Source organism: Colletotrichum fioriniae, assembly GCF_027942845.1.
Source record: "Colletotrichum fioriniae strain IMI 355084 chromosome Unknown scaffold_9, whole genome shotgun sequence".
NCBI classification, from domain to species: domain Eukaryota; kingdom Fungi; phylum Ascomycota; class Sordariomycetes; order Glomerellales; family Glomerellaceae; genus Colletotrichum; species Colletotrichum fioriniae.
The window spans coordinates 194452-222351 of NW_027076845.1; the positions used below are offsets into that span (position 1 = coordinate 194452).

Below are 27900 nucleotides of genomic sequence, written 5' to 3' on the forward strand. Positions count from 1 at the left end.
GCCATCGTTGTCAACCATTTTGATGGCGGTATCAGAACGGATAAAGGCTAGCAACGTCTGGTCCAGCTTCATGTTCCTAGAGAGACTGTCTGGGTCCATTGATTCTTGGATGAGGCGGTGGAGGGACGTATGATGTTTTGTGGCCTAGTTCTGTGCGATAGGATATGCCTCAAGCATCAGTCCGACTGCACGGGGGTCTGAGCCTTCTTCACGAGCATAATCCAGAGGAGATGTCCACCTTCCACTTTTTCCGACATGCGGATCTACTCCATGGGCGAGGAGAAATTTGACAATCTTCTCATCGAACCATTCCTTGACGCACATGATGTAGCCCGCATTCCAACCGTTATTCGTCGTTTCGTGTACTATATTCGCGGCTTGTTTGACGAGCACTTTGATGACACCGTATTGACGGAACCGAATGGCGAGATGGAAGAGTGACCATCCTGCATGTCTCAAACTGAGAAACATGAGACAATTCCTAGTTTTGGGGTTTGGAGAAAAGTAACAATCGGGTATGTGGGTGCCAGTGCACAAGCAACTCTCAGTATCTGGCTCGCATTCAATGTCGCTGCCATCATCGATAGCCTCAACTGATTTGGGCGGTTCGAAATCTTCGAATTGTCTGAGAAACCTCAATTCCGCGACCGGGACGTATGGGATCTCTGGTGAGCCGATACACGATGGGTATGAGATCCACACTGATTTATATCGGCCATACTTGACTAATGCGTCCACAAGGCTCTGTTCTTTAGCAGCCATTGCAACAGCGAGAAAGAAGGGATCTTTCAAGAAACGTTCCTTCGGATCCATCGCCTTACAGAACCTGTAAGCTTCTTTGCTGCTGCCGAAGCTGTCGCGAGGATCGATTCGTGCCGCTTGAACCCTGATGTTCATGTTTGCCCAGATGGCGTCCCACTCGATCCTCGTCGGTGTCTTGAAACCGTGCTTCAAAAGTCTCAGTGCGAGCTGATACATACCGAACCCATGAGAGAATAGTCTTGTCATGAGTTTGAAACGTTGGTCGTTCGGACTGTTTCCATCGGCAAGCCCATGTGTGACGAGTTCCACCAAAGCAGCCCAAATACGACGACTATAGTCCGTGTCGAGGTCGAGAATGCCGCTGTTCATCACGTTCTGTAGAGCCTGGTTGCATCTGGGTCTATCTTTGCCTTTCGGACGTTTGTTGAGATGCTGGCGCAACAAATCTATGCATTCTGAGTACGAATCGAACCATTCTCTGCTCTTGAACCAGCGAGATGAGAGGGTCGCACACTCAAGTGGTGTAAGGTTGTCGGTGCTAGCGCTGGAGGCGTCCACGCCCAATTCCAGTAGCGTCGATAGTGTCGTGGCGTTGTGTGAGAAGCATGCGATCTGTAACGGGTCTCGTTTTCCGATCGCTCGCGCTGGTGAGTCCAGTAGAAGACGGATGACTTCACGTTGCGCTGAGGTATCTGTCTTCCAATCTGGACCGCGTCTCCTGGGGTATGGAAGTCGTGAATCCATGGTCGGACGTGCGAATCCATCGGGCCTGCGTATAACGGGCGTAGGACCGCAGCAAACTTCGAGCAAGCCGCATTTCTTTACTCCGAAGGGTATGCGGATGCTCCTCTCATGATATGATAATCCGACTAGGGAACGTCTATTGAACTCATCGAAAGTGATGTCAACCTTGGCCCCAGCTTTGATGAGTGTAATGGCTTCGTCGAAAAGTCCGTAGAGGCATGCCTCCATCAACATGGTATGGCCCTTTCCGAGATCGTGGTTGATATCGGCTCCGTTGCGCAGCAATACCTTCAGAGCCGCCTCAAAGTTCTTCGCATCAGTCGCCTCCCAGAATGCCCTCCAAAGCAACGTCGCACCTTTGAGGCCTGGTTGCTTAGCATTGACAGCATCTCTCTCCGACCCTTGCTGCAAACACCACTCTGCAAGGTCCATGTGGCCGTGACGAATGGCGGAAATGAATCTAGGGAGCACCTGCCATGGTTCTGTTGTTTCTGAATTGTTGAGAAGTCGTTCCTGAAGGTGTTCACAATGCTCCATCAACCGTTTAGCCACGTCAATCTGTCCGTGGCACAAGGCAATATGCAGTGGTGTCCACGCCGGATACCCCACCGTATAGTGGTCCCAATATAAAGCCGGTCCCGGCACTTGGTGGCACTCGCTGCGACAAAAGCCTTGTGAAGACACATTCACAAGTGCACCGTGTTCTAAAAGCAACTCAAGAGCTTCCATGTTGCCCATCCTGGCAGCCATATGGACAGGCATCCAATACATGCCCAGGATGTCGATATTGTCCATGTCCTCGTCGTCATATTCCGGACACCGGAGGTACCCTTCGTGCATGACGTGGCTAACGTCGATCTCGCGCCTGCCGGACTCATTCGAGTCTGAGTCATCGTCGTATTCAGCAACAACATCCGGCAGAGGAAAGAGAGGGAACGATGCCACAGGTTCAGGAGCTGCAGCCAAATCGGGGCCGTCTTCACTTCCGACGTCTTCGCCATCCGAGAAGTCATCAGCGACCGAAGCGTCTTCTGAGGAACCGTCTTCAGGAGAATTGTCATCGGCGAAATTGTCAATGGAAGAGGCTTCCGATGCCAGACCGTCATCTGCGACAATACGGGCATCTTCCTCACCCTCGATTTCTTCTTCGTTCCCCGATTCCACGCCATCAGGCACAGAATCCTCATCAAATGAAGAATTGTCATCAGACGTAGAATCGTCATCAGACGCAGAATCGTCATCAGACGAAGAGCTCCAATCGTTATCAGATTCGATCCCTCCCCATAGGAACCCCTGTAAGTCTGCCAACTCGTCTGTTTCATCTTCGAGGTCGTTGGGGACCCATGTCGCGTCCATCGTAGTATGCCTCCGACTTGGCCGTCCCTGGTACATTGCCTGATCTTGGAAACGATGCCCATCACGTCGATAGAAACGCCAGAAGAGCTCTTTTGACGATTCGGCCTTTGGGTCCCATGGACTATACTCGGCTTGAAATCGAATCATTGCAATGTTGGGGTCCGCCAGCGTAGTGCGCAGCACTTTTCTCATGATTCCCACGCGAGAGATGTCGGTTGCCCAACATAACAGATATGGATGGCGGCGCACGCCGTTCTCGTACAGCAGTGGAGTTGCGACGACATTGAAGAATTTGTTCGTCCGGGCTAGCGCCGCAAGTGCAGCAAGCTGAGCGTCGGCATATTCGTAGCCGATGGGATCGTCTCCCGGGAGAAGGGTCTTTTGCCGCGCCAATTCATTGACAATAAATATCTTGACCTCCGGAGGGAGGTTGTGCAGGTTCGTCATGGCCAAATCTGCCGGCCCTGCGACAACCGGCTGGTGGGCTATTCCACCGGCTGCCTAGTGACTAATTGATTGATTCAAGCGCAAGAGAAAAGAGTGCGAGCGGTACGTTTACTCACGGAATCAGGAACAAGTGATGGCGGTGGGAAAAGAAGGTTGTGAGACGAGACACTGCGTTCTGAAATTCACGGTTTGGTGAGATCTCTTCATTGATGACCCCTAATATCTAATCCAGGCGTTGATTGGCGCAACACGCGACCCAGTGACCGGGGGTAGAACTTCATGAGAAGTTACGAACGGCAAAATTTACGTCTAGCCACACTACCAGGGGAGAGTGCCTGTGGCTGTGCATCGACATGGCAACGTCAAATTTTGCTTCTATGACAGCAACACGAAATCATGGGTGAGCTGCAGGTAGATTACCACAAGTGACAAAAGGGAAACTGCCCAAAGCCAGAATCGAACTGGCGATCTTCTCATGTCGGGGACAATCGCTTCATGACTGGATACAGTCCGGAGGCAGACGGAGATACTAGTGAGACGCTTTACCACTGAGCCATTCGGGCGGTTGTCGATGAAGGTTTTGGACGGTAGGGACTATCATGTGGAGCCGGAGAATCTCGTTCCAATCTCTTTCGTCTCGCCATACGATTGTGATAAAAATCTTCCAGGGGTTGAGTTGGCTTCACACTCCATCCCCTACTTCTGACACTAACACAAACAGATATTGCAGGCTTGGTTCACTTCGGACAGTGATTGCTTTGAGTATGCAGTGTGCCTGTGTGTAAACTCGTTCATCTCCTCTCGACATCTTGAGTGATATACAAGGTAAGTGGTAAGCGGCAAATTGGCCTCTAAGAAGTATTTGCCTGTTAAGCCATCCGTGAAGTTGCTGTGACCGTCAGCGGTACAATGGCTTGGCCCATATTCTGCTTATAAGCTCAATGTACTTGATCGCATCCTTGACTGGATACAATGTTGTGGACACTACTGGAGCACCACCGCGAATACCTCCTATGATTGAGTGGAGCCTACCGTGTATTCTCGGGTCCGCGCCGCAGCCTAGCTACCACGTAGAATAAACGTCTACGAATAAACCACAACCCAAGGCCCTTTAGAGCTGAGAGCCCAGAAAAAAGGTATGAGCAGCATCTGAAGTGTACATGACCTAGTGGTGGAGGTATTAACGCGTAATGGGGTCCTTGAAAGGTTGCGAGTTCGAAAATTGGTGGTCCTACATAATGCCACAGACAGCTCATTTTTGCATCTTCAGTTCTTTACAAGTAACCTGCCAGCGGTGTATCGCCCACACACTCACCGGATAGTCAGCTCTGGAGCAATTAATTTCAAAGCCTCTCAAGAAAAATATTTTACTGAATTAGTCACTTGAGAGACTCGTGCAAGTAAGGCTTTGACAAAAGCCTGGTGTTTTGCAATGAGAAGTTCCAACATCAACCCCCGGTCACCAATATTTAAGTAGTTTTTTGACTGTTTTGACACGAGCCACGATCTTATGTATAGAATTTTTATGGCTTATTATGTCATATCCGCTAAAGCTGCATGACTACAAAGTCCCTTTTGTGACAGCAAGCGTTATAGCTTAGGGCGCGCTACATGTTTTGACGTTTTGAATCCCTGTCGTATGGTCATACGGTCCATAATCGTTGAAACTCAGTGGGAGCCGGTCGATTAGTAATCGACTCCTTGACTTCAACGACTGCCTAGAACTGACTCGGAAACCATACGTGTCGAGATGTATCGTACGAAGGCAAGTACTCATATGCCCTCTATTTGGGAAGTCCGTCGACCGTAAAGTCGGTTTTCTAAAGTCATCATCACATCTACGCCGACAACTCAACCTTACCATCGCAGGAAATGGCGAAATCATTCTTTGCAAGACTCTTCCAACCGACTTGGTCCAACGCGGCTTCACAAGGGTCGCACTCTTTTAGCAATGACACTTCTGAGAATGCGTACGACGAAGTAGAGCCATGGATCAAGACCGACTTGGATATACCTATAGATGCAACCAACCGCGATAGATGGCCCAGCCTCATCTTGCAAGCCCGAAGGCATATGAGATGCCATCCCTATCATCCGAAACGCCTCCCCAAAAGCTATCAACCTTTCCGCATGGTAGTGGACTCTCCAGAAGACGAAGGCGAGAGGACAAGGAAGGAAGTCGACATATCCGAACCGCCTACGTTCCCCCTGTTCATGGACCTACCAAAAGAGCTCAGAGATAAGATCTTGCTCTCGTCACAGGCCCCAATCGTCATGGAGGGCTTCGCAGTGATGGATGAAGAGTGGAGAGGGGGACCGCAAGCACACTTTCGCTCGTACAGGTCCTGGCATCAAATCCCCCTCTACGCCGTTAGCCGCGAGACGAGAGCGCTGGCCATCACCTTCTTCGGCGAACCGGATCCGCTCTCTGTACCATTCAACGCAGCTCAAGACGCTATTCTCTTGGACTGGGATGGTTCCAAGCAGGTTCAGCGTGGCTGGACGGGCAATCACAGAAGCCCCGGACCCGTACTGACGACTCACCGATGGAACGCATCCGAGGAGTGGGCGATGCCGAGGAATCTGTGCGATAGAATCCACCACGTCAAGGTTGACGCGCGCCACGCTCCTTCCGAGAATGCAGACAAGGGAGAGAAGGCATCTTGGCGGCTTGTGTTTGGGCTTCTCAAGGAGCACTTCCCTAACATGACGATAATAGAGGTGCAGCTGTCAGACTTGGACGACAAGAGATTCGAGGGGACGTACGATCCGGTGGGCCAAGAGCTTTATAGGATTGATCAGCTGGATCTTTTTGATGAGCTGGAAGAAATGTCTGAAGATGGACGGGTACCGTTCCAGAGCTTAAGGCGCTTCATTGTCACACCGGAACTCCAGACTCCTCTTCAGGCCGAGAGAGAGATTCTGAAGTTCCGAAAGGTGGGAGGTAGCCATTTCAAAGTCTTGAGACAGGGTCAAATTCCCAAGGCTGGACAGTAAAACTTTCTACGAGGTGGTTGATCGGTCAAGGGCGGGACTTCAACTAGTATCATTGGGCCCAGTCTTCTTTGAAACCTCGGGCCTTGTAGCTATCTAGTACTAATACCTAGTTTATGCTCCGCCTTACAAACACCTCACAATATCTTTTTGTGAACCAACGACCTGCCTAAACAAGCTTCCGCGCTTCCTATTCAGAACGGTATGCGCTGCAAGTAACTCTCCCGACGTCCAGACTTCAAGAATCCTGGCTATCATACTAGCCGTTTGTACTCAGAGGCAGGGATCCTAAAGATCTCATCAAAATTCCACAAAGCGTCCGGAAATTTGTCCAAATCTCTCACGTCCGCCCCGCTCTCGAGAAGCACTCTGGCCGTCTTCCTAGCATCGCCTCGTTGATACCTAAAGACCTCCGACGTACGAAGCGCAACTACAAGCGGGGGCCAGTATCCAATCCTGCCATGGGACAGCCATCGTCCACCAGTAAGCCCAGCGCCAGCCTCCAGCAGGGCACGAACGACGTCTACCTCCCGGAGCTCAGCAGCAATAGACAGCGCCGTCCGCAAGATTCTCTGCCCAAAAGCGCCAGTCAGAGTCGGAGCTATGGACCTTACGAACGCCAATCTCGACGCGCGCCAGGCCTGGCTTCTGGCTTCTGTCTGGGCGTCGACTCTCGTTGTATCATAGCGCAACAACCCATATGAAAAGGCGTGCATACTCGGCAGACACGCGATCTCAAGGGGTGTGAAGTCCTTGACCGGGATACCGTTGCCGTTGCACCTGATGTGGTAGAAGCCGCCCTGAGAGAGAGCCCGTTTGGCCATTACCGGCCAGCCGGCGCGAAGGAAGGCTGTGACTGGCGATGCCCCGACCGAGAGGAGGACACGGGCCTGGTCGAACAGGCCCATGTAGCAAGCCTCTATGAGAAGCGTGTGTCCCAAGCCGCGGTCCTCGTCGACGCGGGCCCCGTGAAGAGCCAGCAGCGCGGCCCAATCCGCAAAGAAGTCTGGGCGTCTTGTCGTCTCGGTTGACAGACAAAAGGCATGCATCAGAGCGGTGCGGCCATCCATATCCATCCACTTTGCATTGACTTCGGCGCCGAAGAAAAAATAATTGCCAATGATCATGTATTCGTTGTGATTGAAAGACAAGTGCCGGAGGAAAAACGCCGTCACCCTTAAAAAGTCTCGGTCAATGAGCCTTGGTAATGTCAGTCTCGTGTATACGAGAGCGAGATAACGCAAGCCGATTGCTTGCACTGTCGGCAAGACTCGAAGAAGCATATCTTCGTCGCTGTGGTAAAAGGCCATATCGCAGAGACGCCAATATAACCCGTTCATGTTTCCTTCTGCGTCGAGAAGATAAGGATTGAGTTGCATCTTCCAATTGGGTTTGTGTTTGCACAGTAATGTGAGGGCCTTGTAGTCGCCTTGGTGGACAGCGATACTAAGCGGCGTCAAACAAAGCTCGTCGGGCATTGCTCGGCGGAGGCGATGTGTTTTTGCTGCCGGTCTTCTGTGGTAACGCGTCACAAAGATCTCATCGAATTCTTGGTAGAAGAAGTGCCGAAAGATGTTTGCCGGAGTAATAAGAAACGGTGGAAAGGACAGCGCTCGGCTAGTAGTATCCAGATCACGAATCTTCGCATTCTGATTTGCCCCAGCTTCGAGGAACCTCTTGATGAGATCTAGTCTGCCGAGTGCGGTGGCCCAATTGAGCAGATAAGGGTGTCTGTCAACTACCCTCTTGTGATAGATGGGAATGCAGGCATAATAAAAGCCTTTGCACGTTCGACATAGTGCGTATATGTCGTCCACCACTCGAACATCGACGCAATGAGCGATCCTCTCGATGATTTCTGTCGGAAGACTGGATATTGACGTCGGGGCCGAGGGCGATGATTCCGTCTCAACTTGAGAGTGAGCATCACTAAGATGTCCTGCTCGCATTGTTTCTGTTGTCTGATCGTATCTGTTCGGTGACCAATATGTTGCTGAAAGTCATAAGGTGGACGTGAAGGTATGGGCGGTTCCAACTTCTGGAAGGCGACTTGCGGGAACGTAATTTCTTAGAAGTGAATACAACAGGCGATTTTTAGTTTTTAGATCAACTGGCTTGATAATGAAGTTCAAGATGATCTAGCTGCTGCGGGGACTGAAGGGTCTAATAAGAGCTTCCTATTGACATTTCGGAGATACCTGCTGTCTCGATACCTTGAAGGAGACGGTTTGCAAGTGTTAGAGGAACTCCATCGTCACGTTTCGGAGATGCCTACACTATCGTGGATATCTTCCAATCACAAAGATCTCCAGCCAATCAGGCTGTGGAGGTTGCCGTATACCTTCCTAGATTATCATCAACCGTGGGAGCGAGCGGGAAATACACCACGGTCCCTTTCCAACAACAAAGCCAAGAGAGATCAACTATCATAGGTGAGTGATAAAGGCCGTTGCCAATGAATGAAAGAATTGGACCAAATCGGTTCAAGTAAATCCGACATACGCTTACATCATGATATTCTTCAAGGTCAATGAGGTGCGATGAGGAGCATTCTTGTATAAATGCCATACAATGGAAGCCGCCACCCTTGCAATGTTGTTATTCGCCAAAAAAATGTTCTTGTTCCTGGATTCGGACAAACCTCCATACCCCAAATCAGGCAGGCCGCCATAACCTTGAGGGCATGTTGTGTTGTTGGTATATTTGGCCTAACAAACCCATTTCTGACTAGGTTCTCAAAGCAGATACGACTGATACCATATCTATCTCCGTCACCATCCCATTGAAAGGTCACTACAGCAATTAATACGGATAGAGCAGCAAGTTTGCTCAAATGCCGTCGACGTTTGAGCTCAGGAACAACTCCGAAATCGTGGGCCGTGAGCAGCCAACCGGTAACAGAATAAACGTTCCGGCCACTGAATATTACAATATCGCGGCAATGATGTTGATCAGTCATTCCATTCAAATAAGGGACGAGACTGCGGGCCGTGGTTGAGAACTTGAACGTAGCAAGTCAAGTTGTCATAATAGCATCTGATTAAGGCACGACCTGGTATCTCGTACTACGATGTCTGTCCCCAGTTCGTGACGACCTCAAGAGCAACTATTCTGCAACCGCCTCAGGCATTCCATAGCATGTTCCGCATCATCCACATTATAGGAACGCACTATGATACTGTCTCCAACCCAGTCTACTCTAATACCAATCTTCACATAGATGTCGTCCTCACCTCCCGTACTTGATCCAAACAGCACACCCCCCAACAAAGAGAATCCCCATCAATATCAAATTCGTCAATACCCCCTCAATCCACCTCTTAATCGCCATCTCCTCCCTCGCCTTCCACCCGCCACCCGGCCCAACAGCATTCGCGTGCGGGAACGGCATATCGGGCACCTCCTTACCTAGGAACTTGCATAGGGGCTCCCATCCTTCATCGGCGGACCACTCGAGGAGCCTATCGGGGGGAACCATGCCGCGGATCATGTCGCAGTGTTCTATGCGTTTTTACGTGTCGTTAGTCCCGGTCATTCCATAAGAGGTTTTCCTGCCGCGAGATGTGCGTCTGTCCTGTCGGTGGAGGTCTCGTAGATCAGACCACGAGCATCCACTCAAGGCCAGATAAGACTCCAGTGACGCGCGTGCACAAAAGGCTTGTGCTCGAAAGAAGGAATGGAAAAGGCTTGAACGTAACAAAAAGAAAGACAAAAAAATCTTGTTTCCCCAAAAGCAATATCGAACCGACACTCAAGCAGTAGTCAAGACGAGAAGAAGAAAAATACTCACCACGATAAACCCACTTCCCATTCCTCCTAATCGCTCTCGCCATGTCACCATCCGGCGCCCGAAAGAATAAGGCCCACAAGAACCTCTCATAGACATGCCATGCCCAAAACGCCTCCCGGTCCAACAGACTCGACACCCAAAAGCTCCAGCTCTCGTTCACGTGCACCAACGTCTTGACCGCGCTCTTGTGCCACGAGTCAAGGTCCCGCCGCACGTTGAGCACGACTTTGGCCTCAGGGTATGCTCGGATCATCTCCGCCGCAAAGCAGCTCGCCGCCGCGTCCGTCACCGCGACGCAGTGGCCCAGCAGCTCGTCGAATTCCTCAGCCGTGATCTGGCAGTCGCCCTCCAATGATGGGTCATCAATCTCTTTCCCTCCTTTACGTTTCGGTGACGATGACCCGCTGCCGCCGTACCACTTCTTCCGAGCAAGCTTCACCCATCCCGTCGCAGGAATCGGCGGGTCGTCATAGACGATATCCCAGCCGTGGTAGGTATGATCGTACCCGAGCGCAAGCAAAGCCTGCTGCAGGGACTCGGTAGCGCTGCGTGGTGGACCGACGCAGAGAACTTGCATCGGCTTCATGCGCTTGCGCTTAGGTGGTGGTGGGATGCGGTAGACGTGGTTCTCTAGGAAGCGCCACCACCAGTGGTCGAGGCTTGACATTGGCGAATGCATGTCGGCACGGCACGTTTCGTTTCGTTCCGTTTCGTTTCGTTGGCGGAAAACCCGTCTCCCGCGGTGACTAGTTTAGTCCTGCGTCTGTCGGTTGTTCCCGCTGCTCGACTCGATGTTCCTCGCGGGTATTTCGTCTCGTTCCGTTAGTGCTTCGCTATGAATGCCGAGTATCTTTTGGCGTTGGTGATCTCAAGATTTCCAAAGACCGAAGATGAGCTGAGCTGCAGACGAAAGAAGCCCACAACCGAGCGTGCATGTGTTCGTGCCGCAGACGTCAAAACGTGCGACAGCTCCCGTGTTATATAACAGCAAGAGAGCTCTCTACCCCCCAGTCAGGTCACTCCACCGAGAGGAAACAGTGAACATCCGCTCACAGACAATGGAAACGTTTTGTTGGAGACCATCGTGTCGTCATAGCGTTTGGAGAGCTGACTTTTTGGTTTCTTCTCCTGCTACAACAAGTAGCAAGCAAACGGCAGAAAGATTGCATGAACCATCCCTACACATTCCGAGAAAGAAGGAGGGTTACTTTGCAAAACGCTGGCGCGGAAGGGGAGAACATGGGTATCGGATGAGGGGGAGAAGCACAGAAGCATGAAGGATAGCCTCCGCACGGCGCACAGCTCGGCCGCGGTGCCCTCGCCTTCCCCACATCCGATACCTCCGCAAAGCCTCAGCGCTTGCGAAGGAGAAAGCTTGCTTCCAGGACAGCTCTGCTTGACTAGGGAAGTTCGGCCACTTGACAGACGTCTGTTTGGAACTTGAAAATGCCTTGATACAATGTGATGCGCCGGCCGACCGAGGCGAGCCTTAGACGAACCGTGACGTGTGACGGGGCCTATATATGAACCGAGACAAGCCTGCCTTTCAGGCTGTCAACCTTCGGTCTCGGCTTTTCAGCCATGCTTGCAAACCCAATATCCCGTCTTGCTCCCCTTTGCCGACTCTAATGACCGCCAGAACTTGGTCCATCCAGGACGTCCGTCGCTCCGCAGGTATTCCACTTCCTTCACCTCGCCCTCGCTCTTTTGGCTCTCTGCTGTAAGAAGTGCTGTGTAGAGTGATTGATAAAATAGAACCTGCTTCTCAATCTCCGTTGGCATCGCGTCGATGGGACCCAAGATGAGAGACTCCAGCTCGTTTGTGTCCACCTCACCGAGAGTGGAGATGAGGAGTGTTGTCACATTTGGTCGAGGAACCGGGACCCTACGAACGGAGCCCTCAAAGGAAATGTGTAACCGACGGAGGGCAGGAAAATTTGGCGCGATGCTTTTGATGATGTTCAGATACTGATCTCGGGGGCTCAGTGCGCGAAGCTCAGTGATTGTGGGTGCTCCAGGTGATGGCCGCGGGGACTTGTCTAACGATTTGTCGACAAGGGACTCATCACGGTCCGGTATGCGTATTTCTAGGGATGTGATCCAATTGAGCTGCGGCGTAGCGATGGCGTACGGAAAGTACATAGCCTCAAGCCTCTGCTCGAACTTGAACGTGTTGCTCGCGTACAAGACTTGTATCGTCTCTTCGTAGCTGCAAACTAGTCAGTATCTGTCATCTGATGTGACACAACCACCGTTGGTCTAATCTCATGCGTCACGATGAACTCGCCCAGGTGCGGAGAACAAACTCACGCTCTTCGGCATGTCAGTAGCCACGGGAGTATACCCAGATATGTCTCCTTAGGACCACACGTCTGGTAGAACCCTCTAGGACACTGATCAGACAGTTTGGTCTCGAGCTTCCGGTCCTCGGGGCCGCACACACAGCTCCACCAGTACCACTGCGGCGTCATACTCGCATCGGCAAAAGGCGGATCCATAGGCGACACGCTCGGTGAATGAGGGTACCAAGCCGGCACAGGCTGATGGCCTTTCCGCCATCTCACATCTGGCTGGAGGCTGCGGCGGTACAGTAAGTAGAGGTGTAGAATCTTGCGGCCGAAGGCAAGCTGGTAAATCTGGTAGCGGAGGTCAGACGAGAGAACCTCGAAGAACGGCCCCACAGAGCCATCCACATGCTTCTTCGCTTCCCTGGACGGCTGCCGTGTCCGAATGGGGAGGGAAACCCGGCGACCGGCGACGGCCTCGGCGTCGGGGACTGCTTCGGCTCGGTTGTCTCCCTTGATCGACGTGGCCGGGGCTGCGTCCGCATCCGGAGCGGTGAAAGGCGCGTCGCGCGGCATGGCCCGCGGCAATGTGTCGCGACCCAGGCTTGGTACTTGGAGGGGTAGTTCCGACATGGCTGCTGGGCGCCGTAATTGCAGAACAGGTTGCGGCGCAGAACTTGATGAGTTTGCCCGACTGTCTGCTGTGTTTGTGGAAGTTGAAAGAGCTCGAGAGGTTGCAGGAGTAAGGAAACCAAGGAGGTAAGGCAGCAGGTGGTCTTGCAGACTTGAAGTATCGCCCAAATGTACCGACTGGACACCGGGCGTGAGTCCGAGAAGGTCCCGGATCGGTGCAACTGCCCTGAATTTGTCGATAAGGCGGTAATCGGTACGTACTCTTCCTGAGGTCCCAGTCTCAGGTGGGTCCACTACACAGTATGGAAATTGGGAAGGAAGGAGCGGCTGGCGGGCTGATTACGGACCTTTTTACAGTGCATAGACTGTACCCTTGAATCCGGCCACTGAAGCAACCGCAAGCGGCCTCCGGTCAAGAACGCAGATGCGTCTGGGGGGATTCAGCTATGAAGGCAACTCTGGAAGAAACCAATCAGTAAGGCAACCCGGATCGGCGTTGCATCTTTGAGGGCTCAACCTCACGCTTGTCGAAATATCACTGGCAAGTCAGCCTCGGGAATAAGACAGATGATTCTCTTAATGTTTGCGACATGACAAGAGCCTGAGACTATGCTAGCAACTTTCCCAGCATCACGCCCTTGAACTAATGGCTGTCGGTGATTATCAGGCCTTACAGCCTCCAAAAATCTTCACAAGCAAGTAATGATCCCACCCGTCCAACTCTGTTTTCTCGTCGTTGCTTTCTCGTACAGGCTCATACATAAGCGGTAAGTGCTTAGAAACCCATCGCGATCAGAACCCAAACGACGATGCCAATGCCCGAAACTGTGAGCCGCTGGGCTGGGCTCTGAGTCACGACGGCTGGAGTGGACGTCGCGGTGGCAGCAGGAGGGTCGTCCGTCAGAATGAGAGTCTGGAACATCGGCCCATCAGGAGTCGATGTAGCGACGACAACGGTGACATTGCCCGGAGGAGATACGGCAACGGGAGGGTCGTCGTACGGGGTCAGGCTGGTGACGCCGGGGTCGCTGGGAGTCGTCTGAGGTGGCGCGGAAGGGTTGGTGTATGTCTCAGTCATCGGTGCAGCCGGCGGTGCGGTAGCCAAGGGAGGATCCAACTGGACACTGCCATAACTCTGAAGTCCAAGGGTGCTCTTCGGCGGGACATGAACGACGACCGTCTGGACGACAACGGTGGGAGCTGAAAGAGATGCCGGCGACAGGGTAGTGGGAGTGCCCGACAGCACGGTGCAGGAAGTTGTCAGATCGTCACTGCCAGGCGTGACGCTCTGGATGATGACGGTAGATCTCGTAGCCAGCTTCACGGTACGGGTGATGGGAGGGAGTCGGATGGTGGAATACGTGATATCTGAACCCGGATCATTGCCAACTGGACCAGTTGAGGCCGGGCCAGCGGGAGACGGAGCAGAGGGGAGCGGCATCTCCTTGCAAGCCTTGTACACATTGGCATAGCTGCAAGTCGGTGGATTGGAAAATCCACACTGGCCGAGCGCGGTGTTGCGGTTGCACGGGTAGCTGCAGAGAGCCTCGTTCACGATTGGGAAGCTCTGGATGCTGCTCCCACAGCGACAGCCACTATTGCGGAGGAAAATCATCATCAGTATTAAAGTGCAGTTGGGATGATAATGGAGGGAATGTCCAAGCATATGCACTGGAAGATGACTTACTCGGGGAAAGTAGCAGCGTAGTTGCGACCGGTACAAGCAGACTGGCACTGCTCAGGGGTGTAGCCTTGACCAAAGTCGACAAAGGCGTCGAACTTGTCCGAGGTGACACTGACGCATCCGAGATACTCGAAGCCGTAGATGACATGGTTGGCCTGAGCCGCAACCATGGCAGCCAGCAGCAAGATGAGAAGAGGCTTCAACATGTTGAGCGGGCGTCGGAAGTAACGAGCGGAGGTAGTTTTGCTCAAAGAAGGTGGGAAATTGGCAACGTCTTAGTGAAGGTGGAGGGAACGAGTGATGATGGACTCCCAGAGTTGACGGTGAAAGAGTGTCTAGAGAGTGATTCTGTGGAGGGTTGGAAGAATTTGTGGGAGTAGAAAAAGAGGCGAGACCTAAGGAATCCGTAAGAAGAGGCAAGAAAGGGAAGTCTCGACATCTTCCTCTGTCAACCTAAAGTTGCGGAAGGCAGGAATCAGGTACGGGAAGGCGGGAATACGTGCCTTCCTCACCTTCGCAGGTACGTACTCTCGTATCATACGAGGCGGGTAGGCACCCGCCCTACCCTGTGTAGAGGGAAAGAGCCGTATCAAGGAAGGGGCAGAGTGTAACATCACAATGTTCAAAGGAAGGAATGGCGAAGAATATGCCTTTGATTCTCTGCTCGGTCTACGTCGTCACAGATGGAAGGGCTCAACCTGGACAGCCCATATTCTTCCATGGCCAAGTTCCAACACCGCCGCAGAATGGTAGCAATCGTCAGAGCTCTCCTTGATCATCATGATACCCTCGAGGCGTGTGAAACCTCCAAGAGCAGTCTAGAGCCAGTGAGGACGGGCAAGGAGCGGTTACGGCGCAAGAGCCAAAACACAGCATCCCACCCGTCCGTGGCCGATCGAGTCTTCATCACCCGACTGCATACGCATAGAAATGTCCTCCGCCGCCAGACCTATCCTCGCTGGAGCCTATGTGGCTCGCTTGCTTTCGTCCACGATTCAGCAGCTTAGTGCTTCTTTCTTGACGACGCAGAGACGAGCTTCTTCTTGACGCTCTTGGGAATCTTCTCCTTGCGCTTCTCGCGCTTGGCCTCCTTGACCGCTTGCTTGTGTTGCTGTATTGTGTTAGTAACGCTATTCCTCATAGACCACTCGATGAGACTTGCCTTCTTCTCCTCCTTATCCTCGTGCTTGCGCCCCCTAGGCCGGCCCTTGTCAAACTTGGAATCATCCTCTTCGCCACTGGCCAAAGAAGCTCCACTGCCTGACTCGTCCTCTGATGTCTCTTCCTCCTCTTCCTCTTCCTTCTCTTCCTCCTTGACGACGGTATCGGCCAAAAGGTTCTTGTAGACAAGCTTATCACCGTCACCCTGCCCGATCTTGGCGGCATCCTTCTCGATGTCGTAGACCTGCTCGAGTGTCTGGGGAATGTACTGTTTCCGGAAAACCTCGTTGTCAACCTCTTGCTCGGCAGCGGCCTCCTCGTTGTCCGCGGGCCTGTTGGTGTAAAGCTGCTCGATAGCCTCGCCTAGGGAGGGTTCCTCGACAGGACCGTCTGTTGCAGAGATGAAATCAAAGATGCTGCGGTCGCTGAGTGTATCGACGCCCTTTCTCCTGAAAAAGTCGCCAACGTTCTTGATATCCATGCGCAGGAACTCCAACGCCCGCGGGTGATCGGGCTCAACACTCTGGGATACATCAATGATGTACAGCTTTCCGGCATTGTACAGGATGTTGTACTCGCTCAAATCGGCATGGACGAGCCTGCAAATCTGGTATATCCGGCGCATAAGGCCCAAAAGCTGGACGTACAGTGCCCTCCACTGCTCTTCGATGTCATCACCGGTCAAGTTGGCGTCTCTCAGACGGGGATACGCCCATCCCTTCTTGTCACCGAGGAAACCCATGGCCAGAACGTGTAGCTTCAGGCTGATGGGTTCTGGGCACGGGATACCGGCAGCGTGTATTCTCCTCAGGTTACGGAATTCCTTCTCAGCCCACAGCTTGACCATTTTCCTGTTGCTGCTCTTATCGAAACCCTTCTGGAAACGGTGCTCGCCAGCGATGTATCTTTCGCGATCCTTGAAGACGAGAATCGATGTCTTGTACACCTTGATGGCGCGCTGAACATTAGGACCGTCTCCCTCGGGATGCAGAATGGCGTGGTAGACGTTGGCCTCTTTTCCAGTGCTGATGGCACCGTGGATCTCACTGACGATGCCGCGGTTGATCATCTGCAGCAGGATCATGCGCGTGCGCTGATCCAGAACCTGCTCGCTCGTCGCGCGATCCGCCTTGTCCTTGCTCTTCTCGTCGGTATCCTTGACGCTATCCAACCTGATCTTCGCAGCATGCTTGGAGAGCGCGGTGATCTGGTCGTCGACGCTCGACTTGGTGTTCGCGGTCGGTCTCTGGACATTGGAACGGGGGACAGCGTTGTCGTTGCTATTGAACATGCGCTGGCGGTTGTAGGACTTTGTCAGATCGCCAGAGTCGGCCGTCCAGTCCTCGTCGTCAATCTCTTCATCCTCGCCAAAGACGTCCTCCAAGTCGTCGTCGTCTTCTTCCTGGCCTGCGGCATCGTAGGGCACGGTCCTAAGCTCGGCGGGGATGTCTTCGGTCTGTTCGTAGCCTTGATTGGGGCGGTATGTATAGGGGGGCTCATGGGGAGCAGCGGGAGACTCGTTGGAAGCCATATTGAGCGCTTCTCCTTTAAGTTGGCGATGCTCGTGATATAGCTTGTCTGTGGCTTGGTGCTGGCACGAGGCTGTTCAAGGTAGAAGCGGTAGGTTGCTTAGAGCGTGGATGTTGAGTACCCCTCTGCCCCTCCATCGTTGCCCGGGATTTTCGAATTTTTTATCTTATCAGCGGTGGCGGGCGTGGCGGGGTCGTTGGACTCATTTTTGGGGGGCCAATTGGGGTCCGTGCCCAATGATGAGTCAACACCACGGCGAGTGACTGCGGTTTCTCAGTGAATCAAGGTGAATCACCGCTGGAAATTCAGAAAGGTGAGCACTAAAAACGCGCTCGCTAAAGAAATAGGCGAAGCTCGCGCCGCATCCGACAGGTGGGTCCATTTGACGTGCTTTCCAAGTCAGGTACGAATAGGTAGGTACGGATACGGAGTACCTGCACCTCCCGTTAATTCTCCGGGGGTTGAGACACCTCAGGCGCTGACCGCCAACTTCAACTCCTGACAAGACAACACATCGCGAGCTGGGGAAAGGACGCCCAACTCCACCCCGGCATCGCCTCGATGCGGCAAGGTGTCTGACTACCTATATGCAGTATGCAACATGCATACAACGCTTCTCATCATGGATCGCCTTGAGGTTGCGTCTGCCGCGGCATGCGAAAGTGACCGCCTCGGTCCACGAACAAGTCAACGGGGCTCCGAGATGTCGCCTCGGATGTGGTTCCTCAAGTCTCGGCCGGATCGTCTAGTCTCGACAGGCTGTTGTGAAAGTCCTGGACGCGTAAACTTTTCATCTTTGCTTTACCAATTACGTCTCATTCTAGGATACGAAGGCGTTCGCTTTCACAAAAGAGACCAAGGCAGGGCGTTCCAAGGTGCAATCCAGGCTAGTTCTGAATAGACATCATCATTCTCGAAACTCTACCGAACCCTCCCCGACTCTCTGTCTTCGCGTTCTGCTAGGCAGGGAGAGACTTACAAACTATCCGAGATATCCCATGTTCAACAACTCAGTCGGGCATGATTTCTCGCAACCTCGTCGGGTTCCGCCCATCATTCCAACGCTCTGGGCATCTGTTTGCGCTTGGGTCTTCATCATCCCACTTTACACATGGCACTGCCGTCCTGCCGTCACCGGCTGATGCGGTCTATTGTTCTAGTCACCACAAATTTGTTCTCCCGCTGAATTCTGCAAGATCATGAGCTCGCTCAAGCAGTCTGAGAGGCATTTAAATTTGCCGCCCGAACCTCCCAATTGCTTGGACACAAACTCTCGCCAAGATGTCAAGTCTCGCGGGAAACGGAGCTCTTTCTGTATCGGCCATGCATCTCGCGTGGCCAAAATACGTCGCGAGCAAATCCAGAACGATCTCTGGCCTCAACTTGGTTTACCCAAGGCAGGCGACGAGACAGCTGTGCTCGCATGCTTCACCCTTTAGGTTCATTTCAGCTACTGCAACTTCCAGGGGATAACTTTCAAGCTGATATCATGAATTTAAAGCTACGACGAACACTGAAAAGGTCAAGCTCACAGCTGGCTTCGTAGCTGAGCCTTCAGAAGTTCAGCCCCTTCACCATTCATCCCTTCGGAAAACAGCGCGGCCGAGAAGTGTGCCGATCGAACCCCCGCCGTTCCCCCTTGCCGAAAGTCACTATGCACTACCGGCAGCTGTCAACGGGCAAGCGAGATGGTACCAGGGCGTTGGTGCCGCTGCCGAAGCGATCATCTCCAGGCACGGCCCTTGTGCGTGGAGCAAAAGGTTATTATAACGTTTGCCAACCAAGTCTCCCAACGCTGCGCACAGCCAATGACACCCGTTCACCAGATCATAGGCAATAGTTCTCAGGCTAAGACAGGTCAGCCTGCTCATCCATGCACAAATAACCTCTGTCTCATCGCAATAAGGTAGTTCCCTATACTTTGCCTAGTCTCTGCTGCTTGAAACCAGCCGATGGCCAGGATCTGCGCTCTTGTCTTCTTATATCGTCAACCTTTCCTGCCCCAATTTGTTGTCTTCCACCTCTAAGTGACTGATTAGCGATGACTTTTTGATTCCATCATCTTTCGTTTGCGGTGAATCTTGCTCAGCATCAGTCAGCATCCTCCTAGCTGAGTCGCCAGGCGTGATGACTTCCTGCAAGCGTTGGGCCTGGCTGTTTGGGGTTATCGTCGTCCTTCTTACACTCACTACGCCCGGGAACGCTCATCACAAGAAGAAACCGGACACGTTAGCCCCGCCACCGGCCCCAATACCGAGACCGTCCATATCTCCAGGACCAAGACCAAGGCCTCCTCCAGCGCCTGTTCCGATAGTACCACCAGGTCCCAAGCCGAAGCCAACGGTAACTCCAACTTCAATACCAAAAGTACCTCCTGCTCCAGTGCCCATTGCACCGCCGGCGCCTAAGCCTAAGCCGAATCCACCAAAGGCAAAGCCCGAGTTTACAGAGGAGGAGATTAATAATGGAACGGCTCTGGCAAAACTCAACAAGAGGGCACTCGAGAATGTGCGGAGGATTAATGTGCCACAGAAACATCCAATATCCAATTTTACGACTAATGGTACGAGGTTGTGCCAGGGAGAAGGCGTTTTGATAAGGAAAGAATGGTGAGTAGCAGCACTTTGCCCACGTGGATTCCCACAGGCGGTTGCTTACTTCTTGACAGGCGGAAATTGACTGTCACGGAAAGAAAGTCGTTCATTACTGCCGTCCAATGCATTATGAGCGAGCCGGTCATATCCGATCCCAAGAGAGTGCCAATGGCAAAGTCTCTGTACGACGATTTTGTAGCTGTTCACTACACAAGCTTCCGCGACACACACCTTACAGTGAGTGTTTGCCATGATACGGCATACGTCATAGTGTCTACCTAGTATTTGGTATGCTGACGGTCATCCTAGGCCTCGTTCTTTGCATGGCACCGTTATTACTTGGCTAGCTTCGAGCAAAGACTGCGCACACAATGTAGATACAAAGGTTTGCATTTCGAGATATGTATCCTGCCATGACAACGTTTGCGAAACTCACTTCAATAGGTGCTCTTCCATACTGGGAATGGGGACTCGATGTAAACAACCCAGCCGCCTCGCCCGTTTTTGACGGCACCGAACTCTCATTGGGAAGCGATGGCGAGTTCATCCCCCATGATGGCCTACAGCTGCGTCAGCCCTTCTCAAACAACACCATCAAACTCAAGCCCGGCACCGGAGGCGGTTGCATCAAGTCAGGCCCCTTCCAGAACATGACTATCCATATCGGTCCCGCCGCGCTCGCGCAATACGGCACTACGAAGCCCTTCAACGTCACAGATCCCCTCCAAGACCTGCCTAGATGTCTGAAGCGGGACCTGAACAAGGACGTAGCCCAGCGGTTCAACTCATTCAGGAACACGACGACTCTCATTCTTGAGCAGACCAACATTAAGAACTTTTCTTCGCTATTACAAGGAGACGATCGCTTCTTCCCCAATACACTGGGAATTCATGGCGGTGGTCATTTCATCATCGGTGGGGACCCTGGGGCTGACGGCCTCATCGCACCCGGCGACCCGGCATTCTGGGTCCACCAAGCCCAGGTAGACCGTGTATACTGGATCTGGCAGAACCTTGATTTCAAGAATCGTCAGGGAGTCTTTGGTACGATGACTTTGCAGGATAACCCAAAGAGCCCTGAAGGTAGCGTTGAAGACGATATTGACCTCACGCCTCTCAACTCACCAGTAAAGATCAAGAACCTGATGAATACGGTTTCTGGGGCGCCGCTTTGCTACATGTATGAGTAGTAGAATTCTTTAGCGACTGTTCGATTTTCAATAGATTTGATACCCCTCGGCTTCTCCTCAAGGTACATACTCGCTGAACACCGATGACATCCTAATAGCGTTGGATTCTAGTAATACTCGAATTTCTTATCTCCCTATTGAAACTCCAGCCTAAACTTTCTTTCTTCAGGAACATACGAAAACTTTTTCATTTTCAGCCATAACAGAAGATAGCCTCGTTCACCACCGGCGTATTCTACTTACTCAAGTTGGAACCATGAGATTTAAACGTTGAGATCCGGTGGCGAGCGCCACAACGGCTGGTCATTAAACGGGTCCACGGGAGTTTTGTAAAGAGCGAACAACATACTTTGTAACTGGGTTTGCATTTGAGTTGCATTTGCGTTCCGTTGTAACTGGTCCACTATATAGAGATACTCTGTCCCGAGTCAGGATTTGCAATGATCTACCTCAAGCCGATGCCTTAACTCATAGAACTCTCGGGGAACTCTCCTCCGCCTCAAAATCGCCCCGCTCTCGTAAGTCCAGTGAGTGCGACAGCCCAGACGAGAAGCCTTCTCAAAAAAGGAAGCCACTCGTTGCATCCCCAAACTTAAGAAAGAAAAAAAAAAGGAAAAGAAAAAAAAGGGTGTACAACTTCAATCCAACAGACCTAGCTTCCCAGTCATCTAGCGAAAGTTGGGACTGCCGTTCGTGGCCCGACATTCACCCTGTCCACTGTCCTCGACGAGGAACAACCTAGCGACGATCGAAAACAAGCTTTTCTAAGATTAGACGGTAGCGCCCACAAGAGCCGTACCGTACGTCCTCCCACTTCGGGTCCCCGCCGAGAGCCCCTTTCATCCTCGTAGCCTGTAGCTTGGGGGGACGTGCCCCGTCGTCGGTCGATCGGGCCCGTCAAAGCGTCACTCGTCAAGGTCCAACCCCGAGGCCATGGGGGGAAGGGAAACGCGTGGCTCTGGTGTTTTGAAACATCTGATGTTAGCTCTCCGCTAGCAGTCTGGTTTTGGTGTTGGAGCTTAGCGTTGGCGTTGGAAGGTGGTGAGTGTTGGTGTGGGTATGGATTGTTTGTGTGGCGGTGACGTCTACAAACATTCTCCCAAACCCCGTTCAACGCATGCTCTCCTTCACTTAAAAGTCTGTTTGCTTATCGCCCGGAGCGTTCCCTTTGCAATTTTTGCCGAGAAGGGGGCGATTCTGTTGGTTTCCGTTTTCCGTCCGCTCATCAGACAAAGGAACTCTTTTCTTCTTTTCAGTGGATAATGTCAGGTGTTATTGTCTAATTCGCTTCTGGTTCCTCTCATCCCATACTTCTCAAAGACGTCGCTTTCGACCATGCTGTTCCAACTCTGTGCATAACGGCATCCCACGTCAGGTTCACCACGTATGTTTTTCGAAAGTATAGCTATTAGCAGCATTCAGTTTGATCCCAACGCAAGCGAAATCTCTACAGACTTGTTGGTTCTCTGATGAGAGACCCGAACCAGCGTGTAACGCAAACAAGGCATTGTGGAACCTCCGTGTAAGAAGCCAGGGAGGAAAACCGCATTGCTACCTTACACAAAAGTATCACGACGTCAAACAGACCAGGCCCTCAGACCGACGTCACCAACCACAAACGGGAACGTCTCTGCTTCTCGTTTTCAACCAGCGAATGAGGCGCAACGCCTTTGTTGCCGTATATCCGTCCATTTCGAATCCCTTATCTTGGGTAACGCGAACACGTCACCCGTCGTGTCTTACGAGACACTAGAGCAACTAGTAGCAAGTTCGACCCGTCTCGCCCGCTTCCCACCAAACGCCCAACGGTCGTTAGATTTCGCCACGGCGATTCGAATTTCGCCCTTTCTTCACATCGAATTCATCAAGCTGGATAGCACATTACCACACACTCACGATGTTGTCGATGCCAGCACCTCGGATGCTCTCAATGACGGGGCCGAGATCAAGTCGGAATGTCCCCATCGTATACGTCTTGTTGGCAATCTGCCTTCTACTATTCTTCGTCCAAACCGAGTTCGGATACACAGTCATTGAGAAGGTGGCCGATGCAAAACCACCCAAGATCAACAGCCTGACATCGACACCGACCCCAAAACCTAAATACAAGCCGCAGCCAACATGGACACCACCGCCCGTCAAAGACCCTTTCCCGCTTCTCTCGTCGGGCATGCCACCCCCGGTGCCATCGTGGAATAGACCCGAAAAGCCCAACGTCTACCACAAATACTCCTTAACCACTGCACCGCCCCTGATGATTGGCTTCACGCGGAGTTGGCCGATGCTGCTGCAGACGGTTGTCGGATACATCACCGCTGGATGGCCAGCCGAGCAGATCTACGTCGTGGAGAATACTGGCGTTCACGATTCGAATGCCCGGGGCCGTTTATCGCTGCAAAATCCGTTCTATCTCAATTACACGCAGCTCCACATGCTCGGCGTTCACGTCATGCGCACGCCGGTATTGCTCAACTTTGCGCAGCTCCAGAATTTCTTCATCACAGTTGCAAAGGAGAAGCCGTGGTCGTACTACTTCTGGAGCCACATGGATGCTTTCGTCCTCTCCAGCGAGGAAGGAATCCCAGGAGTCTCTGGTGCGGTCGGCACACCCGAGTACCAGACCATCTACGAGCTGGCCGTCAAGGAGCTGAATGAGACGATGCGATCAGATCACAAGTGGGGCGCACGCTTCTTCGCATACGACCACCTCGCCCTGGTGAACCCGCGCGCTTACGAAGACGTCGGTGGCTTCGACACGTTCATCCCGTACTACATGACGGACTGCGACATGCATTGGCGGCTCGAGGAGGCGGGATGGAGCATTAAAGAGGCGCAGGCGGGTATCGTCCAGGATGTTGCGTCAGTGCTGGATGACTTACGCGTCCTGTACCGCGAGGGGGAGGTTCCCGAGGGGTTTGGCTTCACGGACCCGAATCCACCACAGAGCAAGGTTTTAGGCGAGGTCCCGCTAGAAGACGACAAGCGGAGCCTGCCGGTGCCTGACGCTGTTCCGGAATTGGATGAGACGGGGACGCCGGTGGATGATGCGGCTGATGGCGCGGAGGAGGATTCGACGACGACTGTTGATCCTTTGACGTCTTTCAGGAGGCTGCATAGAATCAGCCAGGATATGTTCAATCATAAGCATGCGGATCGCGAGAGGAATACTTGGCAGTTGGGCCAGAGGGGAGGAGATCCACGAGAGCCTTATTCATATGACGCCCTTGGATTTCAGATTGGGATAGACGTCATGACGGAAGCCGGACGGGAGACTTTCCGTCGGAAATGGGGCCATCGAGGATGTGATTTTGGCGCTGCTGGATTGAGGCCCAGCGATGCTTGGAAAGTAGAAAAGGATTGGGAATAATGGAGTTTAGAGATAGGGAAGAGGAGTACGGACATACGCGGAGTCGGCGTCAGGAAACAGGTTCTTAACAACTTCAAGTTTCTATCTTGCAAATAATGAAAATCAGATCATCAAACAAACTATCACTTTTTTTTTTCTTGTTTTGTTTGATTCAATAGCTATCGACTCCCTCCGAAAGTGAAGAATCCATCCGTCATGTGGAGGTCAAACCCCAGAGACTGCTAAAGTGAGCAAGTGTTCCAATCCAGGATGTCAATTCCAGGCTGCAAAAGCATGAAAGGTATGCATATTGCTCTTCCAGCTTGTGCTACCTTGCCGAAAAGCCCTCGAGTGTAAAAGTCAGTTGAAGAGAGCCGAGGACCTTACTTACAAGACAACAGGGAATCAGCGTTGCATCGCATCTTCGAGTTGCACATGGGAGCTAAATCCGTCCAACCACGGCTAGCTGCTTACCAAAGTGGGGTAGACAGGTAGCGTTCTTCAGCAAGCTGGTTGCTCATCTTCCACTCTCACGAACATCCAACTAACAGCCACCGTCCTCAATCAACGGTCTGAGTGCGTCTCACTTCTACTACGTTTGTATGAAGAGAAAGGTTGCGCTTATGCAGTATGCAAGCCATCAAGCTCGAAAGCCTCCCTCCGGAGGTCTTGACTGCGATTTGCACATCGCTCGGAGAGAATCAGGCAGGACTCTTGTCATTCTCTCGGACTTCGAGATATTTGCGGGCAATTCAGCTCCCATCATATTCAAACATATCACCGTCACGACAAGTACCGGGAGACGTCGACCTCGAAGGTCTAGCCCTCGTCCAACTCGCGATACCCGAGCGAACTTACTGCGCACCATAGTCACCAAACCAACGATCGCCGCGCATGTCTCTAGTGTCTATTGCCCATCATCACGGGGCGTCGTGCCTGCTATAAACGAGGAAGACATGGATTTCATCCTTGAGACAGCCTCAAAATTCGATGTCCCGATTCCGGAACTACTCCGTCTCGGGGGTGCTCACCCATCTCTCGAGGGTAGGCGGGGCTGGGCCCTCAGTGACGACGATATGCAGCGGCTCGTCACTGTGCGTGCGTTCTTCGCAGAACTCATCATCGCACATACGCCCAACCTCGTAACACTCGACTATAGTATAGGCCGCAACCGGAATGCCCTCCAAATATTAACGATGATTCAAAACTCATCCTCTTTCCACCGCCAGCCCATGTTCCCCTTGTTGAAAAACGTCCACTTGCGGCTATTCGGGCCCGGCACCTTTCTTCGGCCACTGAGCGAGATGGCTCCCAATCTTCAAACCCTTCGTATCCAGGGCGTAACGGCACCGATGGAAGGCTGGCACTTTGAAAGGGTCAAGGATCTCCGACTTAGCTCATCAAACTTTACGGGCTCAGAGCTTAGAGGCATCTTGGCAGGGTGTCCCGCTTTGACGAACTTTGAGTACGATTACTATTCCCTCAGAGACGAGAGGTGTGCTCCGCAAGATGTGGTAGACGCTTTGGAGAGCTTTGAATCACAATTGCTGGGACTCTCGTTGAAGTTCCACTCTAATACATAGGCAGGCCGGAGAAGAGAGCCATCGCCCATGGATCAGAACCAGTCCAATTCAGGGCTCATCACCTCTTTAAAGCATTTCACAGCGTTGATCAATTTACAGCTTGACAGTGTGTGCTTGTGGAAAGACACAATCAATGGGTCTACAGGCGAGGATCAAGAATATGGGACGGAACAAATATTCATCAATCTTCTACCAAGGGTCTTAAGGAATCTGCGACTCACATACAAGAGTCCGAAGCCATTCGACGATGCCCTACCCGCCCTTGCGCACCATCTGACGGATTGCTGCCCCGAGTTACAACTAATTCACAACAAACTGCTTTTTGATGGCCCATTGTCTCAAGATCTCCTGGACCAGCTGCGGCAGGTCAGGGAACACTTTGTTTCACTAGGTGTCACTTTTGAATTCGATGTTTCTAGGCTGAACGGATGTGTATATGTCAACTTGGATGATGGAGGTCTGCCGGTTTCCATTGAAACGATGACTGAAGAAGAATGGATCCTTTCCGAATTAGGCTGACAGGGAAAACGTTGAGTTGTTTGTTGCATGAAGATTAAAAGATTAATGTATCCTCAGCATTGGTACCTTTCTCCTAAAACATTGAAGATACTAATTTTGTCCCGTAATAAAGATCAAGGATGAACAAGAAGCATACCAGTGAACAAGTAGCATTCAAGAGTCACCCGGACTAGCTTTTACTTGGTTAAGAGCCCTTTAAATTATCAACTACCCATTATGAACATAAACCAGTGTTCGTGAACTTGAATGACTCACCAAAAGACTGTGAGACATGAGAGCTTGCCATTGGCTGAGTGGTTCTTGGTAGGTAGGCATCACAGCGGGGTCGAATAGGCAGCAGTGGGCTCACAAGACTCCTGCAAACTTGTTGGATTATCGAGAGAACACGATTGGCACCTAAGGTTTCAAACACCTTGCGTCTTCTGTACAGACGTATAATTTCCTCCGTTACTTTGCCGCCTTTCTCAACAGTCTCAAGTTTCTCAGCTCAAGATCTCAGCCGCAAAGAGTCGTTGACCGCACACCAAGCCACCAATGACTACATGGACAACACTAGAGGACCTTCCGGCAGAGATTCTTTCCCAAATCTGCTTTCGATTGAGGGAAAATGATGGTTCGGACATATTGGGACTATCATTGACCTCGAGAAGATTTCGGGTTATCACGATCCCACACATATTCGGGCGACTGTCCTTTGTGACGCCTCCTTTCTCAAATGTCGTCGATGAGAACCCTACAGACAGCCGGATAGGCCTTCTAAGAACGATTATCACGAATTCTAGGATTGCCTTTGAGGTCAAAGAGATTGAAGGCTTACTCGGCGGAAGATGCCCAGTGGCCAGAGAAGACCTCGATATTATCATCCGGGCAACCAACGACTTCGGAATAATACCACCAGGGGGTCTTGCTCGGATTCTCAAACAGTGGCAGAATTCTGAAACGTTACCAGACATTCAGTTTGGTCTCAATCGTGGAATTTACAAGGCCTTGAGCAATTTCATGACAGAAATGCTTATTGCCCATACCCCTAACCTCCGAGGTTTGGAGTACAACGTACATGGCTCCTCGAGCGCATTTCAAACCATTGAAGAGGCGATCAGAACCCAATTCAGGGTTCCGCTACTTCCCAATCTGGTAGATGCTTACATCGAATTGAGCGGCTCGGCGGATCTGGTGCAAACTTTGGCAGAGGCTGCTCCGGCTTTAGACAGCCTCTGGCTGAGTTCCGTTTGGGGACTTCAATCCGGGCTTCATTTCAACAGTGTCAGAGTCTTGATCTTGA

At 52.1% G+C, this 27900-nt stretch overlaps 9 protein-coding genes and 1 non-coding gene across 10 annotated transcripts; 3 read left to right on the forward strand and 7 right to left on the reverse strand.

Annotated features, from left to right (window-relative positions):
- Window positions 1-144: 144 nt before the first annotated feature.
- N0V96_007518 (uncharacterized protein) lies at window positions 145-3309 on the reverse strand (the record flags this gene model as incomplete). The annotated part of the gene is made up of 1 exon (XM_053192853.2): window positions 145-3309. The coding sequence occupies one exon, from the start codon at window positions 3307-3309 to the stop codon at window positions 145-147; it is 3165 nt and encodes a 1054-aa protein (XP_053049793.1).
- A 441-nt stretch (window positions 3310-3750) lies between these two features.
- Window positions 3751-3872, reverse strand: N0V96_007519. The gene has a single exon. It is a non-coding gene; the product is annotated as a tRNA-Thr (tRNA).
- Window positions 3873-5439: 1567 nt separating this feature from the next.
- N0V96_007520 (uncharacterized protein) lies at window positions 5440-6306 on the forward strand (the record flags this gene model as incomplete). Its single annotated transcript, XM_053192852.1, has 1 exon — window positions 5440-6306. One exon carries the CDS (start codon window positions 5440-5442, stop codon window positions 6304-6306), a length of 867 nt encoding a protein of 288 aa, XP_053049792.1.
- A 399-nt stretch (window positions 6307-6705) lies between these two features.
- On the reverse strand, window positions 6706-7430 carry N0V96_007521 (uncharacterized protein; the record flags this gene model as incomplete). Its single annotated transcript, XM_065758050.1, has 2 exons — window positions 6706-6733; window positions 6997-7430. 2 exons carry the CDS (start codon window positions 7428-7430, stop codon window positions 6706-6708), a joined length of 462 nt encoding a protein of 153 aa, XP_065613192.1.
- A 1995-nt stretch (window positions 7431-9425) lies between these two features.
- On the reverse strand, window positions 9426-10760 carry N0V96_007522 (uncharacterized protein; the record flags this gene model as incomplete). The annotated part of the gene is made up of 3 exons (XM_053192850.2): window positions 9426-9473; window positions 9608-9804; window positions 10094-10760. 3 exons carry the CDS (start codon window positions 10758-10760, stop codon window positions 9426-9428), a joined length of 912 nt encoding a protein of 303 aa, XP_053049790.2.
- A 908-nt stretch (window positions 10761-11668) lies between these two features.
- On the reverse strand, window positions 11669-12954 carry N0V96_007523 (uncharacterized protein; the record flags this gene model as incomplete). Its single annotated transcript, XM_053192849.2, has 2 exons — window positions 11669-12302; window positions 12404-12954. 2 exons carry the CDS (start codon window positions 12952-12954, stop codon window positions 11669-11671), a joined length of 1185 nt encoding a protein of 394 aa, XP_053049789.2.
- Window positions 12955-13786: 832 nt separating this feature from the next.
- On the reverse strand, window positions 13787-14901 carry N0V96_007524 (uncharacterized protein; the record flags this gene model as incomplete). The annotated part of the gene is made up of 2 exons (XM_053192848.1): window positions 13787-14483; window positions 14699-14901. The coding sequence occupies 2 exons, from the start codon at window positions 14899-14901 to the stop codon at window positions 13787-13789; spliced, it is 900 nt and encodes a 299-aa protein (XP_053049788.1).
- A 797-nt stretch (window positions 14902-15698) lies between these two features.
- Window positions 15699-17387, reverse strand: rio1 (Serine/threonine-protein kinase rio1; the record flags this gene model as incomplete). Its single annotated transcript, XM_053192847.2, has 1 exon — window positions 15699-17387. One exon carries the CDS (start codon window positions 17385-17387, stop codon window positions 15699-15701), a length of 1689 nt encoding a protein of 562 aa, XP_053049787.1.
- Window positions 17388-20148: 2761 nt separating this feature from the next.
- On the forward strand, window positions 20149-21170 carry N0V96_007526 (uncharacterized protein; the record flags this gene model as incomplete). The annotated part of the gene is made up of 3 exons (XM_065758051.1): window positions 20149-20156; window positions 20358-20365; window positions 20425-21170. The coding sequence occupies 3 exons, from the start codon at window positions 20149-20151 to the stop codon at window positions 21168-21170; spliced, it is 762 nt and encodes a 253-aa protein (XP_065613193.1).
- A 1897-nt stretch (window positions 21171-23067) lies between these two features.
- N0V96_007527 (uncharacterized protein) lies at window positions 23068-24537 on the forward strand (the record flags this gene model as incomplete). The annotated part of the gene is made up of 1 exon (XM_065758052.1): window positions 23068-24537. The coding sequence occupies one exon, from the start codon at window positions 23068-23070 to the stop codon at window positions 24535-24537; it is 1470 nt and encodes a 489-aa protein (XP_065613194.1).
- Between the last annotated feature and the right edge of the window lie 3363 nt (window positions 24538-27900).